Raw genomic sequence first — 15,473 nt, forward strand, 5'->3', positions numbered from 1 at the left:
CCTACGTTCTTACTGAACCCTTTCTAGCCCACGACATGTGGTCACTTATGTGCAGCCAGATACCTCTGGTTCAAATGCTGATGTGCTGAGCTTTCGTAGGCTCTGCATAAGTAAAATTTTTAACTCTTGTCTGTGTAACTTTCTAATGAAAGTTGTCTCTTTAAATCAGTGGATGAAAAAAGTTACTTTTTGTAGATTGCTGAAATATTTTATTAGCTTTTAAACTAGAACAGTGCAAACATAGTTAACCAGTGATAACTAAAAATAAATTTCATTCCAGGACTAAGCAGTTAAACTTTTTTATATAACTATTCTCTGTCTATCTTCTGTTGGGCAGAAAATTTTTTTGTTTGCATTAAAGGGTTTGTCCGCTACTTCTATTAGTTGTATGCGTTTTCCCAGCCAGAAAGGTAATTAGGAGTTTGTGGCAATCTAGTTGGTAAAGATTAACCTTGTGTTTAAAGAAAAAATGCTTCTGGGACCAATATAATAGACTCTTGTCCCTTTAAATCAGGTGCAGAGATTCTCTTACACGGTGTACAGTACCAGTCTTTCCCTCTTTGCTCATATTTATAAGCAGAGAAAGGAAAATAATCCTGAATATCTACAACTGAGCTATTTCCCACCAATGCAGACAGCAGAGCCAAAAGGGATGTTGCCACCTTGCATATCAAGTGCTACCTGGATCTCTGGTTAGGTCCTCAGAGTAGTCTGGCTAGATATTCAGCATATATCCATCTCTGGCAATTTTATAATCCCTTATGAACTATAAAGTGGGGGATCCATAGGATACCAGTCTAACGCATTCACATCTTCCAAACTCTGCACTGCAGCCATCATTCTGGTCAAGAGATTCCTTTCAGAACAAGTTTATTCTTAATTAGATGCAGAGGTTGCTATTGAACAGTATAAGGAGACAGAAGATCAATTTTTCATTCAGTTGGATATCAAGAGCAGAAATTGCTATTTCTTTGAGATGCAGACAGGATTTATTTGTAGTGATTTTAGACTGGTGTAGCAATTTGCAATTTCTGCTTGGAGAAAGGGAAATTAGCTTTAAGCTATTTGGCTGTTTTTGTCAGAAATGCACATCCATTGGAAGTTATCCCTTATGTAATGTGCTATGAATTTGGAAGCATTTCTTTATTGCAATACAATGGCAATTTGAATATCTGCCAGTCAGTAACCACATATAATAGGAAGAGGCCTATAGTTTCTGTTAGGAAAGTGACAGTCCCACGTAGTACAGTAACTCCTCACTTAACGTTGTAGTTGTGTTCCTGAAAAATGCAATACTAAGTGAAACTATGTTAAGCGAATCCAGCTTCCCCATAAGAATGAATGTAAATGGGGAGGGCGGGGGTTAGGTTCCAGGGAAAAAATTTTTTGCCATACACTACAGTACTGTAGTTGGGAGGTACTCCGCCTTACCCCACACAGGCACAGACCACTGGCACTGGAGACAATGAGGCAGGCAAGGAGGCTGAAGGTGCTGCAGGCTAGGAGAAGCATGTTGCACAGCAGCAGCTTCCCCTACTCTGCAAGCACCAGGGGTGGGGGGCTCAACCCTCAGCGCCCACTCCACTCCTTCCCCCGAGCCCCACCTTTAACCCCCCTCTTCTCCCTCCCCTCCTCCCCCTTTATTCCGCACGCCGCATCCTCACTCCTCTTCCCCCCCTCCACCTCCTGCCCGCAGCAATCAGCTGGCTTGCGGGTTCAGGAGGGAGTGGGGAGGAGCGAGGACATGGCCTGCAGGCTCCCCCTGCCTCCTGAACACGACAAGCCAACTGATAGCTGTGGGCAGGAGGCGGGAGCGGGAGGGGTGGGCATTCTGCGTCCTTGCTCCTGCCCATGGCAATCTTGCGATGTTCGGAGGCAGGAGGGAGTGGGGAGGAGCGAGGACTCAGCATGCAGCCTTCCCCCGCCCTCCTCCCCACCCCAGCTAGCACAGCAGTATCGTGGAGGAGGAAGACTCTGATTAGAATGCAGCGGAGACAAGAGCAGGACCAGCAGGAAAGGAAAGGAAAAGTAGACTGCAACTGGAATTGGGGGGACAGGGAGGAGAAGAGATACAGTAACTGAGTTGCAAGGGAGAGACTGGGACTGGCTAGAAAGGAGACTGAGAGCTGGGTGGTAGTTGAAGGCAGGCTGCAACTCATTGGGCTAGGAGACTAGAACTGGGAGTTTGGGGGAAAGGGGAAGCTCGGACTGGCTGGGAGCAATAGGCTGGGAGCTGGTGAGAGAAATGGGAAGGGTCATACTAAGATTGGATGAAGAGTTGGGATAGAACTGGTATTCGGTGGGCAGAGAGATTGGGACAGGAAGGTGTGAAGGACTGAGATTGGATGAGGAGCCCAGTGAAGGGAGAGGGACTGGAAACCAACCAGTGGGGGGGAAGGAGGGAGAGAGATCAGATGAGGCTCTAGGAGGAGGAATCTGGGGGCAAGGAGGCTGGGGGACAAGAAGTTGGAGTGGGAGGGAGGGGACTATGATGAACCTGTGGAGGAGTGGCGATTGGGACAAGGATCTGGGGAGGAAAAGAGAGAGAACTAGGACCCATTAGAGGAAATGGAGCAGAGGGGTCAGGATTGGAGGAAACGGGCAGAAGAGTTTGTGCCCACAAGAGCACACTTGCTTCCAGTGGCTGGAATGGAGCCCAAGTATCCTAAGTCTCACTTTCTTCTGCTGTCATCAAATGTTTGTGAAATCCTCTGGTTAAGTGTGTCTCATCTCATTCTAGCGCTTGTCCACTAGAGCAGTGTTTCTCAAAGACCAGTCCGTGGACCAGCAGAGGCAGCAAGCCAGTCCCTGGTATCAAAAAGGTTGAGAAATACTGCACTAGAGCACTAGGATATCATAGTGATTAGTGCTGTAGAAAAGCAGGGTTTGAATAGTGTTCAGTAAATAAGGCCTAGGACCAGACATTGAACAGAATAAAACAAAATATTAATTAGTTGCTCATTAATTGAGCACAGTCTTGTGCACTGAAAGAGGTGGGGTCTTGTGGAAAATAGTGTGATCATATCATTAAAGACTATCAGAATGCACACGTACAAAGGGGCTGAATCAAGGTTGCATAGGCAACTGTTTCATCCTAATTTGAAGGAATGACAACATGTTAGTAGTTGCATATGGTTAATACCCAGTTTAGGATGACATTGAGGTCACGGGTCAAATCTGAGGTGCTAGTGGAACTACTACTACTACTAGTACTGTTCTACTACGGGAAGAAAGGGTAGGAATAAATGGTAAATTTTCAGAATGGAGAGGGGTAACTAGTGTTGTTCCCCAAAGCTCATTCCTAAGACCAATCCTATTCAACTTATTCATAAATGATCTGGAGAAAGGGGTAAACAGTGAGGTGGCAAAGTTTGCAGATGATACTAAACTGCTCAAGATAGATAAGATCAAAGCAGACTGTGAAGAACTTCAAAAAGATCTCACAAACTAAGTGATTGGGCAACAAAATGGCAAATGAAATTTAATGTGGATTAATGTAAAGTAATGCACATTGGAAAAATTAACCCCAACTATACATACAATATGATGAGGGCTAATTTAGCTACAACTAATCAGGAGAAAGATGTTGGAGTCATCGTGGATAGTTCTCTGAAGATGTCCACTTAGTGTGCAGCGGCAGTCAAAAAAGCAAATGGGATGTTAAAAAAGGGATAGAGAATAAGATGGAGAATATCTTATTGCCCTTATATAAATACATGGTGCGCCCACATCTTGAATACTGCATACAGATGTGGTCCCCTCTTCTCAAAAAAAGATATACTGGCATTGAAAATGGTTTCAGAAAAGGGCAACTAAAATGAGTAGGGGTTTGGAACGGGTCTCATATGAGGAGAAATTAAAGAGGCTAGGACTTTTCAGCTTGGAAAAGAGGCGACTAAGGGGGGGATATGATAGAGGTATATAAAATCATGAGTGGTGTGGAGAAAGTGAATAAGGAAAAGTTATTTACTTGTTCCCATAATATAAGAACTAGGGACTACCAAATGAAATTAATGTGCAGCAGGTTTAAAACAAGTAAAAAGGAAGTTCTTCTTCACTCAGTGCACAGTAAACCTGTGGAACTCCTTGCCTGAGAAGGTTGTGAAGGCTAGGACTATAACAGGGTTTAAAAGAAAACTGGATAAATTCATGGAGGTTAAGTCCATGAATGGCTATCAGCCAGGATGGGTAGGAATGGTGTCCCTAGCCTCTGTTTGTCAGAGGGTGGAGATGGATGGCAGGAGAGAGATCACTTGATCATTACCTGTTAGATTCACTCCCTCTGGGGCACCTGGCATTGGCCACTGTTGGTAGACAGGATACTGGGTTGGATGGACCTTTGGCCTGACCCAGTATGGCCATTCTTATGTTTTTATGTATTGCAAATCTAAGGAAAACTGTATTTCAGATTAAATTGTGTGACCTTTAACTCTGTAATAAAGGAACCGCTCATACAGCTAGAATCTCCAAGTTGTAATATAATGGAGAAGACAAGAAAGTAACCCACAAAAAGGCTCTACAACAATTATGCTGTTCTTTCCTAGGGCTTTAACTTGTATGCATGTCCTTTTCCCCCACATTCTGGATTCATCTGAGAACTGACAGTTTTGCTGAACTTCAAAATAAGACTGTGTCATTCTGAAAGCTGTCTCCCCTGTTTAGCTTAGTGGGTGGAAAAAAAAGCTAGTTTAAGAATACATTAAAAAAAAATCAAATATGATGGGGGAGTGTGGGAGTCCATTATGAGCAGTTCAGCTCTTTTGTTGAAAACATATTGAATGTCTTCCTTTCAGAGGCCATCATGCTAATTTTAATAATAAACAGCTTCAGTTGCCATGAGGTTCATAGTCAATGATTTTTTAAAAAAGGAATTAGATGTATTTAAAACTACAGCAACAGTTCTCAAACTTTGAGCAACCTGAGGACCCCCATTTTTATTTAAATTTTTTCACGGCCCCCCAAGCTGCCCACTCACCCCCAGGCCCCACACCCACTTCACTCTTTCCCCCTAGCCCCGCTCCACCCCTGCCCCATCTCTTCCCTCCCCCAAGCGCACCCTGTCCTTGCTGCTCCCCCTCCTTCCCATTGCCTCCTGCATGCCGCTGAACAGCTGCTCCCCCGCATGCAGAGGGCACTGGGAGGGAGGGGAAGGAGTTGATCAGGGGTCTGCAGATCCCAGTTTGAGAAACGCTGAACGGCAGTATTACTTCATATCTGGTAATCTGCAAAGAATGCTACGTTATGCAGCTTGGCTTCTTCCTGTCTCAACCCTTGTTGTCCAGGAGTGGGTCACTATCATGTAATTCTTAAAGAAGTATTACCAAAATCCTTAAATGATCATTATGGCTGTTTTTCATCAGGGTTAATATAGAAGAAAATATTAAACTGTTATCACTCAGTGACTAAAAATCTACAGGAACAGTGGATCAGTATTTTACAGGCTTTTTAAAAACCCTAATGAAACTCTGAACAAGTGCTAGGCACAAATAGCAATGCTGGTCCAATTAATATAAACTGTCCTCATTTTCCATTGTTGAAAATAATTTGTTTTATATTCTAATGCCTTTTAAGTGCCAGGTGACATACAGAGATTTAAGCAAGGGAATATATTTGGATTTTAACATATTCTGATTAGAAAGCTCCATAGCTATTTCTTAACCCAGATGTCTAGGTACTGCAGAGGATTAATGAGAACTTGAGGTCCCAAAAGAATACGAAATAAATTAATCTGTTGACATAGATGATTTGCATAGATTAGCAATACATGTCTCAGTTAATATTGTCTCTCCTATCCATATTGCACTTTTGAGGTATATGCAGTATGTAACCTGTATTTAAAATAACAAATGACCGCTATTATTTCCTTTCCCTCCTTTTCTAATCTGCTAACATGTCAAACTGCAACAGGAATCCTCCCCTGCAGTTGCATATTTCTTTTCTCCTGCCAGATTTTTGATTAATACACACGTTACATAGTGCTCAGACCTCTTCCCTGCCATTTCTTAAACTAGCAGGAAAGGCTGCAACTTTTCTCATAAACGGGGAATAAAACAAGGAGTATTTGGGTTCAGAAATAGTCTTTGATATATAATGGACCTGCAGTATCCAAAAGAAGCCTCACTTTCTCTGTGAGTAGAGATGGTTTACCTTTCTTTAAGTAGTATTTCTTAACTTTTTTGTCTTAAGGAAAATATTTATAATTGAAAAATGTTCAAAGTGGGAGTGGATGTAATAGACTGATCTCTCATTGGCGAAAGGTGGGGGAATGAACTGGAGCTTATTAGGTATACTGTACACAGATGTATCCCTTAATCTAGGATTCAGAAATATGAGTCTGGGAAAATATTAGTTTCCAGTGAGCTCATTATAGATTTTTATGTATATGACTGAAATACTTATTAATTGGGTAAATTGGGATGTACAGGCATCTATCTTTTAAAAGTCCCTGCCCTGTGGGAATACCGAATTCCACTCCCATTCCTCTTTTATCTTCCCATGAAGTCTCTCCCCACCATTTCCTTGCTTGTTCCCTGTCACTTTCATGTGTCTCACAGACAGTATAGAACTCTGGCCTTTAACACATGTGCACGATCAGGGCAAAATAACTGCCGAAGGAGGACAGTGTGATGGACACATGGGGTGCAAGACTTTGTAGGGGGTTAGAAAGAAAACGGGAGATGGAAATAGTCAACAGTTGGTGGATTGGGTGGGGGAATGTAGAAGTAGCCAGGAAGTGGGCAGATGGGGGTACAGCTGTGATCTGTATAGAGGGAGAATTTTTAGGTTTGTAAAGAGAAAAGGAACATTTAGAGAGAATAAATAGAAGGGGGAGGAAAAGTACATAATAGACAAGGAGAGTGAATGGAAAGTGGTGGAATGAAGTAAACTTGAAAGAGAAAACTATACAGTGTTTAGTTACATTTATTGTATTTTTCTGGTTAATATCCCACTGGCAGAATGTGAGTCAGATTGCTAAATGTAATTAGGTATGTAACCAGGTTAATTGGACAGGTATTTCTAAAAAATTGCATGCTATAGCACCTGAATTTTTCACTTTTCTGTGAGAGTCCAAATGTTTTAGTTCATCAGAACCAGTCACCATTTAGGTGATCTACGTCACTTGTTTTACAAGGGGTTTGCCATCTGATAGTGCTCTGTTGGTGAATATTCTTGCCAGCTGATCTGGATGGAAAAGTAAAGAACAAACTTTAGATACCACTGTGGGAATGGGGATCAGGAGTATGCTTTTTTACATAGCTGCATCTATAGCTTTCTGCTGAGACACTGATTACCTTAGGATACCTTATTCTAATATGCATTTGGCCTTGTGTATGAAATACCCAGTATTACTGTAACCTGACTATACTCCATGGTATGTCTCACGGGATGAGACTGGACAGCTGGTGCTGGACTCCAGTGCTGCTGCTGCAGCATACCCTTTCCCCCATTTCCCTGGTGGTAAAGGGGACACTAAGGTCGTGAAAAGGGATAAAATGGTGACTGTACAATCAGGGAGTCTTTGATCTGTGCTTTGCAAAAAGTGCCCGTTCCTCCAGGGATCTGCCTTTGCCTAATCCTAGACACTGCTCCTCAAGGTCCAAAGGTACAAAAGCGTGCCTCAGTTTCACACAGAGGACAGTTGCCTACATCTCCCGCAAAACACCTTCATCCAGGTCTCCTGTCTCCGTTCCATACTCAGTGTCACTCCATCTCCTTCCTCAGTGGTGTGGCTAAACAAAATAGACAGTCATTGCAGCTCTACAAGACTTCAGAAGAGCTTTAGAAAAGCCACAAACTTAATTCCAACCTTTATGCAAGGCATTTCCCTGTTCTGTCTTCCTCTAATGCTAGAATAACTCACCCCATCTCGCCCAAAAATGTCTTACCTTGTTTCTAAACCCAGCTTTCCCAGGAAGCCCAACAGGTCCACTCTGATTCTGTGATGGATAAACACTCTAAGCAGCACACAGTGCTAGATGCTTTCTATAGCCTACAAGAGAGACTTGAACCCAGAATCCTCATCAGAATTTATGATGAAAGGGGCCTTTAAAGCATTTAGAGAGAGCGGAAACTACCGCTTTAGAAAGATGATTGAGCAATGGGCACATCTTACAAGCAAAAAAATATATATGCATGCACACATTGATACCCAAGACCCTACTTACCAGATTGGGATCTGCCCTTCAAAGATTTACCAGGAGCACCAAGAGTTGTGAAGTTAGAAAACCCTGAGGATGAAGAAATGCATGAGGGCAGAAGATAACCAATGGGGAATAGTCAGAAATTCCCTGATCCTCAATCTCAAAAGAGGGAAGGCTTCTCCCACAGAGGCTTTTATAGTCTTAATCTGCCTTCATGTGGTTCAAATGCTGTTCAGATCACCCGTAGTTTAATTTGTGTTCAATATAGAATACTGCATTGTCACCTTCTTATTTATCCTTCTTCCAACTTCAGTCCTCAGCTGCCTGTTAGAGAAAGTTGTTCTACTGGATTGGTTCCATTTTCTTTTGTAACACAGCTAATTAACTTTTTATAGTCACTCAAAATGAAAACATTAAGATTAGTTTTAAATACTGTATATTGAAATACCACACTCTTGCAACAGTCCTAAAATTCTACTTTCTGCTAAGAAATCTAAGCCTTTTAAACTCTCCCCAAAAAGCAAATTTAGTAAAATATAAAAATGCAATGCTAAAAGTTATTAAACCCTGTTAAAATGTATGTCCCAAGTAGAATTCACAACCTAATGGGTAAAGCAATTTGTAGTCTGAATTTTCCTATTCTGACACACTAAAAATGTACAGAATTCAGTATGGTAAGAGGATTATTTTGTGCTTCTTCCTCTTCCCCCTGTCTTCAAACCTGTAAGTTCAGAATTGCTCAATATAATTTTTAATTTTGCTCCTGTCAGAAAAACACTGTAAAGAGGAAATGGCACAAATGTACCTAATACAAAAATAAAGCTTTTAATGCCAATATTGTAAATGTGTGAAGAAGATTGTATTTGAAATAGGGTTCTCTATTTATAAATATTCAATAAAGCATCTAGATTACTTTAGAAAAGCTGCTAACTTTTTCATATTGTAAAAGAGGGAATATTTTACATCTGTTATTAATGGGTTTTGATTATCAAACCCTTTCATAGCAACCCATTATTTTGGAGAAGCTAAAGAATGTGAGGAATGAATTGCTGCTGCGATCTGGAACTTATCTGCAAAGATTTTAATCAGCTTTTTTATTGCTCCTAATTACACTGATTTTTTTCCTTTTCTTTAGTTATGATCTGCTCTTCAGTGTGAGGTTTATTATTAGTGGACTAAATAATGAACAGTTGTGCATGCATCATTGCTCATTCAGTCAAGGTTGAACTGCTATCTTTTGTACAAATCTTAAAAGTTTAGAATGTGCATAACAAAATAAGCTTAACCTAACTCTCACATCTTTTTTTTTTTCCCCCTCCCCCGTCCAGAAGTGGAGGAGCTGTTAGCTTCTCTTAAGTATATCCAACACACTTTGGTAGACCCCCAGAGCCAAGAGGATATCTCACTCATTTTACAACTTGTCCAAAATACTGATTTTCAGAATGCATTTAAGATACACAATGCTGTCACAGTGCACATGAACAAAGCCAGCCCTCCATATCCTCTTATCTCCAATGCACAAGAGCTAGCACAAGAGGTATGTATAGTATACATCTCAATGCTATATTTTGTAACTTGTAATTTGTATAATTAGAAATATATCCAGTTTTATCTGTGTATATCAAGCTTGTCTGAGTTATTAATAATCAAAGTTGAATTAAAATGGATCTTAATATATGAATAGTCACTGATTACTGCATCCACTTTTTCCAGAATTAAGCATTACATCCAGGAATTAAATAACTTTCAATTTTGGGTTAATAGCTCAGTTTTTCATAGTAAGAAATTTAACAGCAAAAAAGAAGTACAGTACTTAAGTGCAAAATATTACACCATTTAAGTGCGATGAAAGAAATGGTGCTACAGTAAAAATGGGAACATTTTTCATAGCTCTTCATATCCAGTATCTGTAGATATTGTTCACTTACAATGGATTTGGCATTCTTCTGAGTTTTGAACAGTACTTCAGGGATACCCCTGAAAATGAATCGAAATGAAATCCCTGAAGGAAGTAAACTTAACCATATTTAAAGTTCTTCAACTGTTTGAATCTTTAGGTCTTTGCATCTTGGGACTAAAGATTCTATTGTATATAACTCAGTAGTTCAGTGTTGCTTGGCCATCTGGATTGGTGATATCGTCTATGCTAGTGGTTCCCAAACGTGTTCTACCGCTTATGCGGGGAAAGCCCCTGGCCTGCCTGGGCCGGTTTGTTTACCTGCCATGTCCGCAGGTTTGGCCGATCGCGGCTCCCAGTGGCTGCGGTTCGCTGCTCCAGGCCAATGGGAGCTGCTGGAAGCGGTGGCCAGTATGTCCCTTGGCCCGCGCCACTTCCAGCAGCTCCCTTTGGCCTGGAGCAGCAAACCGCAGCCACTGGGAGCCGCGATCGGCCGAACCTGCAGACACGGCAGGTAAACAAACTGTCCCGGCCTGCCAGGGGCTTTCCCCACACAAGCGGCAGAACAAGTTTGGGAACCACTGGTCTATGCCTACCTTAACTACTGATTTAAAAGTGTCGCTTAAAATCAGACCGATTATTTTATCCTAATGGATCCCAGGTGACACAGGAGAAATGGATTTGCAGAGTTCCTATGGCTATCAGTCACCAAATAGCTTTCATTTCAAGGCATGGTCAGAAAGAGAGGCTTCCTGAAAACTCAGTTGAAAGCTGCTTAGACTCCTAATCTAGTTTAAGAATGTAGGAGAGAGTTGAATTATCCATATGCTAAAAGCCCAGTACATAAATTTAAAAGAGGTGGTATGTATACTTGTTCCCCACTTCTCCTTTAGATCTTGGGGTTACCAGGGACCAGTTCAGCCCCAAGCACTGGTTAGAGCAGGTTGTTCCCCTCCCTCACCTTCTGATCCTGTAGTGATCAGGGAATAGTCAAGACATAAAACTTTACTGGTCATATCCCTTCCCATCCCTGGAATACCCCCCAGGTGTCCCAAAAGACTCCATGACAGGGTCTTTGCCAATTCTGCGACCTCCTGTTCTGGGCAAAGGACAAAAGAAATATTGTACAAAATAAGTAAGATTGAATTTATTGTGCTTTGAGAGAATAGAATATATTACATTCATTTGTTAGAAGTCCTTGCATTTAATGAAATATTTTTGGCTGTCATTAAGGGGCCTCATTGAGCAGAAATGATTTTTGCTAACAGGATTTGTTAAAGGTCAGAACCATCAGACTGGAAAAATGCATATTTAGCCAATAAATGAATACTGCAATTGAGTGCAACAAACTTCCAATTCAAATCACACTAAAGTAATTTAAATTTTGAGAGCCATGTACCCCGGTCACCATTTTCACTGAGTCATGCCATTTAGGAACAAGTGAGCACCTGATATTTCTTTGGGATTTTTTTAAAGTGACTCTCAAACTGCACTTGAACAGGAGTCTAGTGTAATTTTTTTAGATGTTTTCTAGTTTTAGAAATCATATAATCATAGAATTGTAGGACTGGAAGGACCTTGAGAGGTCATCTAGTTCAGTCCCCTGCTAGCAGGATTTGTTAAAGGTCAGATAGACCCAGCAGACTGGAAAAATGCAGATTTTCATTCCTTCTCTTCTTCCCCCCTGTTAATGCAATTAACGACAACTTTTGGGTGTGAATCTTTCCATCTTGGCCGCAGGTGAATTACTTGCATTTTTTGAGAGTATGAGGAAGAATATAGGACATTCATATTTTTTGTTCGCACATATAATTTGAACACAAACTTTAAACCATTTTAGTCATAAAGATATGGCTAGTCTTTTAGGAGCTGTTTAGTAATTTTCTTTCTCTTCCCCATCCTTTGACTTAGCTTTACAGCATGGATGCTGGTTTGATCTCAGCATTGGCCTGCTAAAGCCAGGGTTGTGAGTTCAATCCTTGAGGTGGCCATTTGGGTCAAAAATTGGGGATTGGTCCTGCTTTGAGCAGGGGGTTGGACTAGATGACCTCCTGAGGTCCCTTCCAACCCTGATATTCTATGATTCTATGATTCCTTTAATGTCTGTGTCTTCACTTCCTGATAACTGGGTACAAGCAGCTTTAGCATCCAGGTCCCCCCCTTTCTCTGTAAGAGCCTGGGTTGTTGAGGGAAAGCTAAATATCCTTATCCATAAGCACCACCAAATAGGCCTCAGCGTCATAAGCTGTGGGAGACAGTGCTAGAAGATGAGTGGAAAACCATTTTCCAGAAGAAAGTGGAGAAGGTGCCTGACTTTGGGGATCTCTTCCAAATATTAATTGCAGGACAAATACGCCTGCAATTCCAACTAAGCAGCCACATAGAAGCCAGTATTTGTGGTGATATGCAACAGCCTGTGGATTTGTCCATAGGCAAGAAACCTGTCCTCAAATTGAGTTTCCTGTTCTTCCTTTCAAGGAATCCAGACTGTTTGTAGATATTCTTTATTCAGCCCTTAGTGCAGTTTCTGGGAAGAAAACCTCCTTTCCAGTTCTTGTTTTACTGTCCTGCAAGCCAAAACCTTTTTCCACATCCTTAATAGGAGAATCACAGAGCCCTCTTAATGCAGGAAAACTTGTGTAGGCTCACCCTTCAAAATGCCATTCTCCCACTTCCCTCCTTCCCTGTTTTAAATCCAACTTGAAACCTTTCAGGACCAAAAAAAACTGGGGAGAGCCAGTTCTGATTCTTTTTGGAGTGGGAGAAGAACATAAACATGCAACTCCATTGTTCTGGAGGTTAGGTTTTTGTATAACAGAAGGAGGTTGCAATTTATAGAGTTCTAGCTGCACAACTTCGAATTGTAGCAGCTGTGTGTGAATGTGCAGTTTTTTTATTAAAAGAAAACACGCACAGGCAAGTAAAAAAAACAAAACTTATTAATTCATTGTTAAAGTTACAAATTTTAAATGGTAAAAATCAAGAAATTGCTCTGGCACTCCGATTTGATCTGCCACGTACATATTTTGGATTACTCTTCAAGCAGTTGAATGTATATTGTAACATACAGTATAGACAATATGGGTGAACTAAAATTGCTGTACGAACTTTGTTCGTGCTTCTTCGTCCTTATTTTAAATTTGCAATCCTTAAAGAGTTGTAATGAATTATTGGCTTTATCTTTTAAAACATTTTAGAATTTTTTACATAATTGTACTGTGCTAGTTTAGCAATTCAGCTGGAGTGTTTGTGGGAGAAAATGTGTAACTGATAAGCGGTCAGCAAAAACTTGTGATTTATCTATTTTTTTTAGGCACTTTAATTTAATTAAAAGGCTGAGTAAAGCATGCAGGCTTAAGGAATTTATCTGGAGATTAACTCCCTAAACTAATTTGGTGCACTCTGACTCTTGAATAAAAATAGTGTTAAACATCAAATGTCATTACATTGGTTTAAAAGTCAGTTAAACTTGACAAAAATGGGGGCCAGGATTAGAGGAACATGATCTAAATGTTGATGCTGTAACAGCGTTTGATACAGCATTCAATACAGTTTATAATTTTTGGCATAGAAGAGCATCTAAAAGCACATTAGCAAGAACTGTCTCTCTAAACCTGGACTAATTAAACTTAATTTGATCCTGCTTACACGGAATGAATTCTAAACGCTTCAGAGACTGAAAAGTTTTAATTTTTTTGCAAGACCAGATGTATGTAAATAATAAAATTAGATCATTTTTAATGGGCTTAACTGAACACTTACTACTGTACTTATGTATAGGGCTCCTTGTTTGTCATGGAGGTCGCAGAAGTCAGATTCTGTGACTTTACGCTATCTTTGTGACTTCTGCGGGGGCGAGTGTGGCTGACTCCAGGGCTGCCCAAGCAGCTGTGTCTGGGACCACCTGTTCAGGTGGCCCCAGGGACAGCCACACTGGCTGCTGCTGGGGCAGCCCCAGGCAGCTGGCCCTGGGAATCATCTGAGCAGTTGTCCCAGGGTGGCTGGTGTGGCTGCTGCCATTGGCCCCCAGCAGTGGTTTCCGGGTGCCTGGAGTAGCCACTTCTCCGGGTGGCTCCTGGTGGCAGTGGTGCCCAGGCAGTGACCCCATTAAGATTTAGTTAGGCATATTTATATTATGTCCTGGACAGGTCATGGGCTGTGAATTTTTGTTTATTGCCCATGACCTGTCAGTGACTTTTACTAAAAATACCGGTAACTAAATCATAACCTTACTTAAGTAATATAAAAATGCACACATCCTATATTAAATAAGATTACATTAATATAGAAATTAATATTAAAACTGAGTTGCTGGTTCTGTTATAAATAGGGCCCTATCAAATTCATGGTCTATTTTGGTCAATTTCACAATCATAGGATTTTAAAAATTTCATTTCAGCTATTTAAATCTGAAATTTCAGTGTTGTAATTGTAGGGGTCCTGACCCAAAAAGGAGTTGGGCGGGCACAGTTTGCAAGGTTCTTGTAGGTGGGGTTGCGGTACTGCTGTCCTTTGCGCTGCTGCTGGCAACGGAGCTGCCATCAGAGCTGGGTGGCTGCTCCTGGCCAGGAGTCTAGCTCTGAAGCCAGCAGCAGCGCAAAAGTAAGGATGGCATGGTATGTTATTGCCACCTTTACTTCTGCGTTGCTGCCTTCAGAGCTGGGCCCTAGGTCAGCAGTCACCACTCTCTGGCCGCCCAGTTCTGAAGGCAGCAGTGGAGAAGTAAGGGTGGCATGGTGTTGTATTGCCACTCTTACCATACTTGCAGAAGTGCTGCCTTCAGAGCTGGGCATCCAGCCAAAGTAAGGGTGGCAATCTTGCGACCCCTTAATATAACTTTGCAACCCCCCTGCAACTCCTTTTTAGGTCAGGACCTGCAATTTGAGAAACACTAGTCTCCCCTGTAAAATTTGTATAGTATAGGGTGGAAGCACACAAAAGACCAGATTTCACTGTCCGTTATAAACTGTTCTTCAGATGACTCTCAAATTGTGGTATGTAATTTGGCATGCACATTCATGGCTCTGATGCAACTATTTGAGCTAAAATTAGATGTTTTGGTATTGTTTTACATTTTCAAATTAATATCTTATAAACAAAACTTAATCTTTTTGGTGGAATTTGGTAGAATTTTTTTTAATATGGCAGACTTTTTGCAAAGCATTTATGGGGTAGAAGAATAATGTAGCAGATGGTGTGGATTTATTAACTACAAAACTAAGCCACTGCAACAAAGAGGCCAGTATAAAGTTACTGTTGCCATGTGCGCACAATAGATCACTAAACAAGATAGAGAATAAAGCTATACACAGAAAAGATTACTTCAGAACTGGTGGAGACTCCTGTGGCTTTACCAATTTAAAAATAAGAGGCAGTGCAGACTAGTGCCTTTAGTTTTAATATTAGCTCTGCCATTGACTTGGTCTCTCATTTTT

General features: G+C 41.2%; 1 protein-coding gene across 7 annotated transcripts in view; it reads left to right on the top strand.

Moving 5' to 3' along the window:
• PALS1 (protein associated with LIN7 1, MAGUK p55 family member) overlaps nt 1-15,473 on the top strand; it is a 136,522-nt gene that overhangs the window by 77,337 nt on the left and 43,712 nt on the right. For 6 of the 7 annotated variants that reach the window (XM_073348379.1, XM_073348378.1, XM_073348383.1 and 3 more), the window contains one exon: nt 9,470-9,678. In XM_073348379.1, coding sequence (XP_073204480.1) covers nt 9,470-9,678 — 209 coding nt within the window. The remainder of the gene's footprint in view (nt 1-9,469; nt 9,679-15,473) is intronic. The other variant, XM_073348382.1, reaches the window with a different exon arrangement.

The sequence above is a fragment of the Lepidochelys kempii genome, chromosome 6 (genome assembly GCF_965140285.1).
Source record: "Lepidochelys kempii isolate rLepKem1 chromosome 6, rLepKem1.hap1, whole genome shotgun sequence".
Classification (NCBI taxonomy): Eukaryota; Metazoa; Chordata; order Testudines; family Cheloniidae; genus Lepidochelys; species Lepidochelys kempii.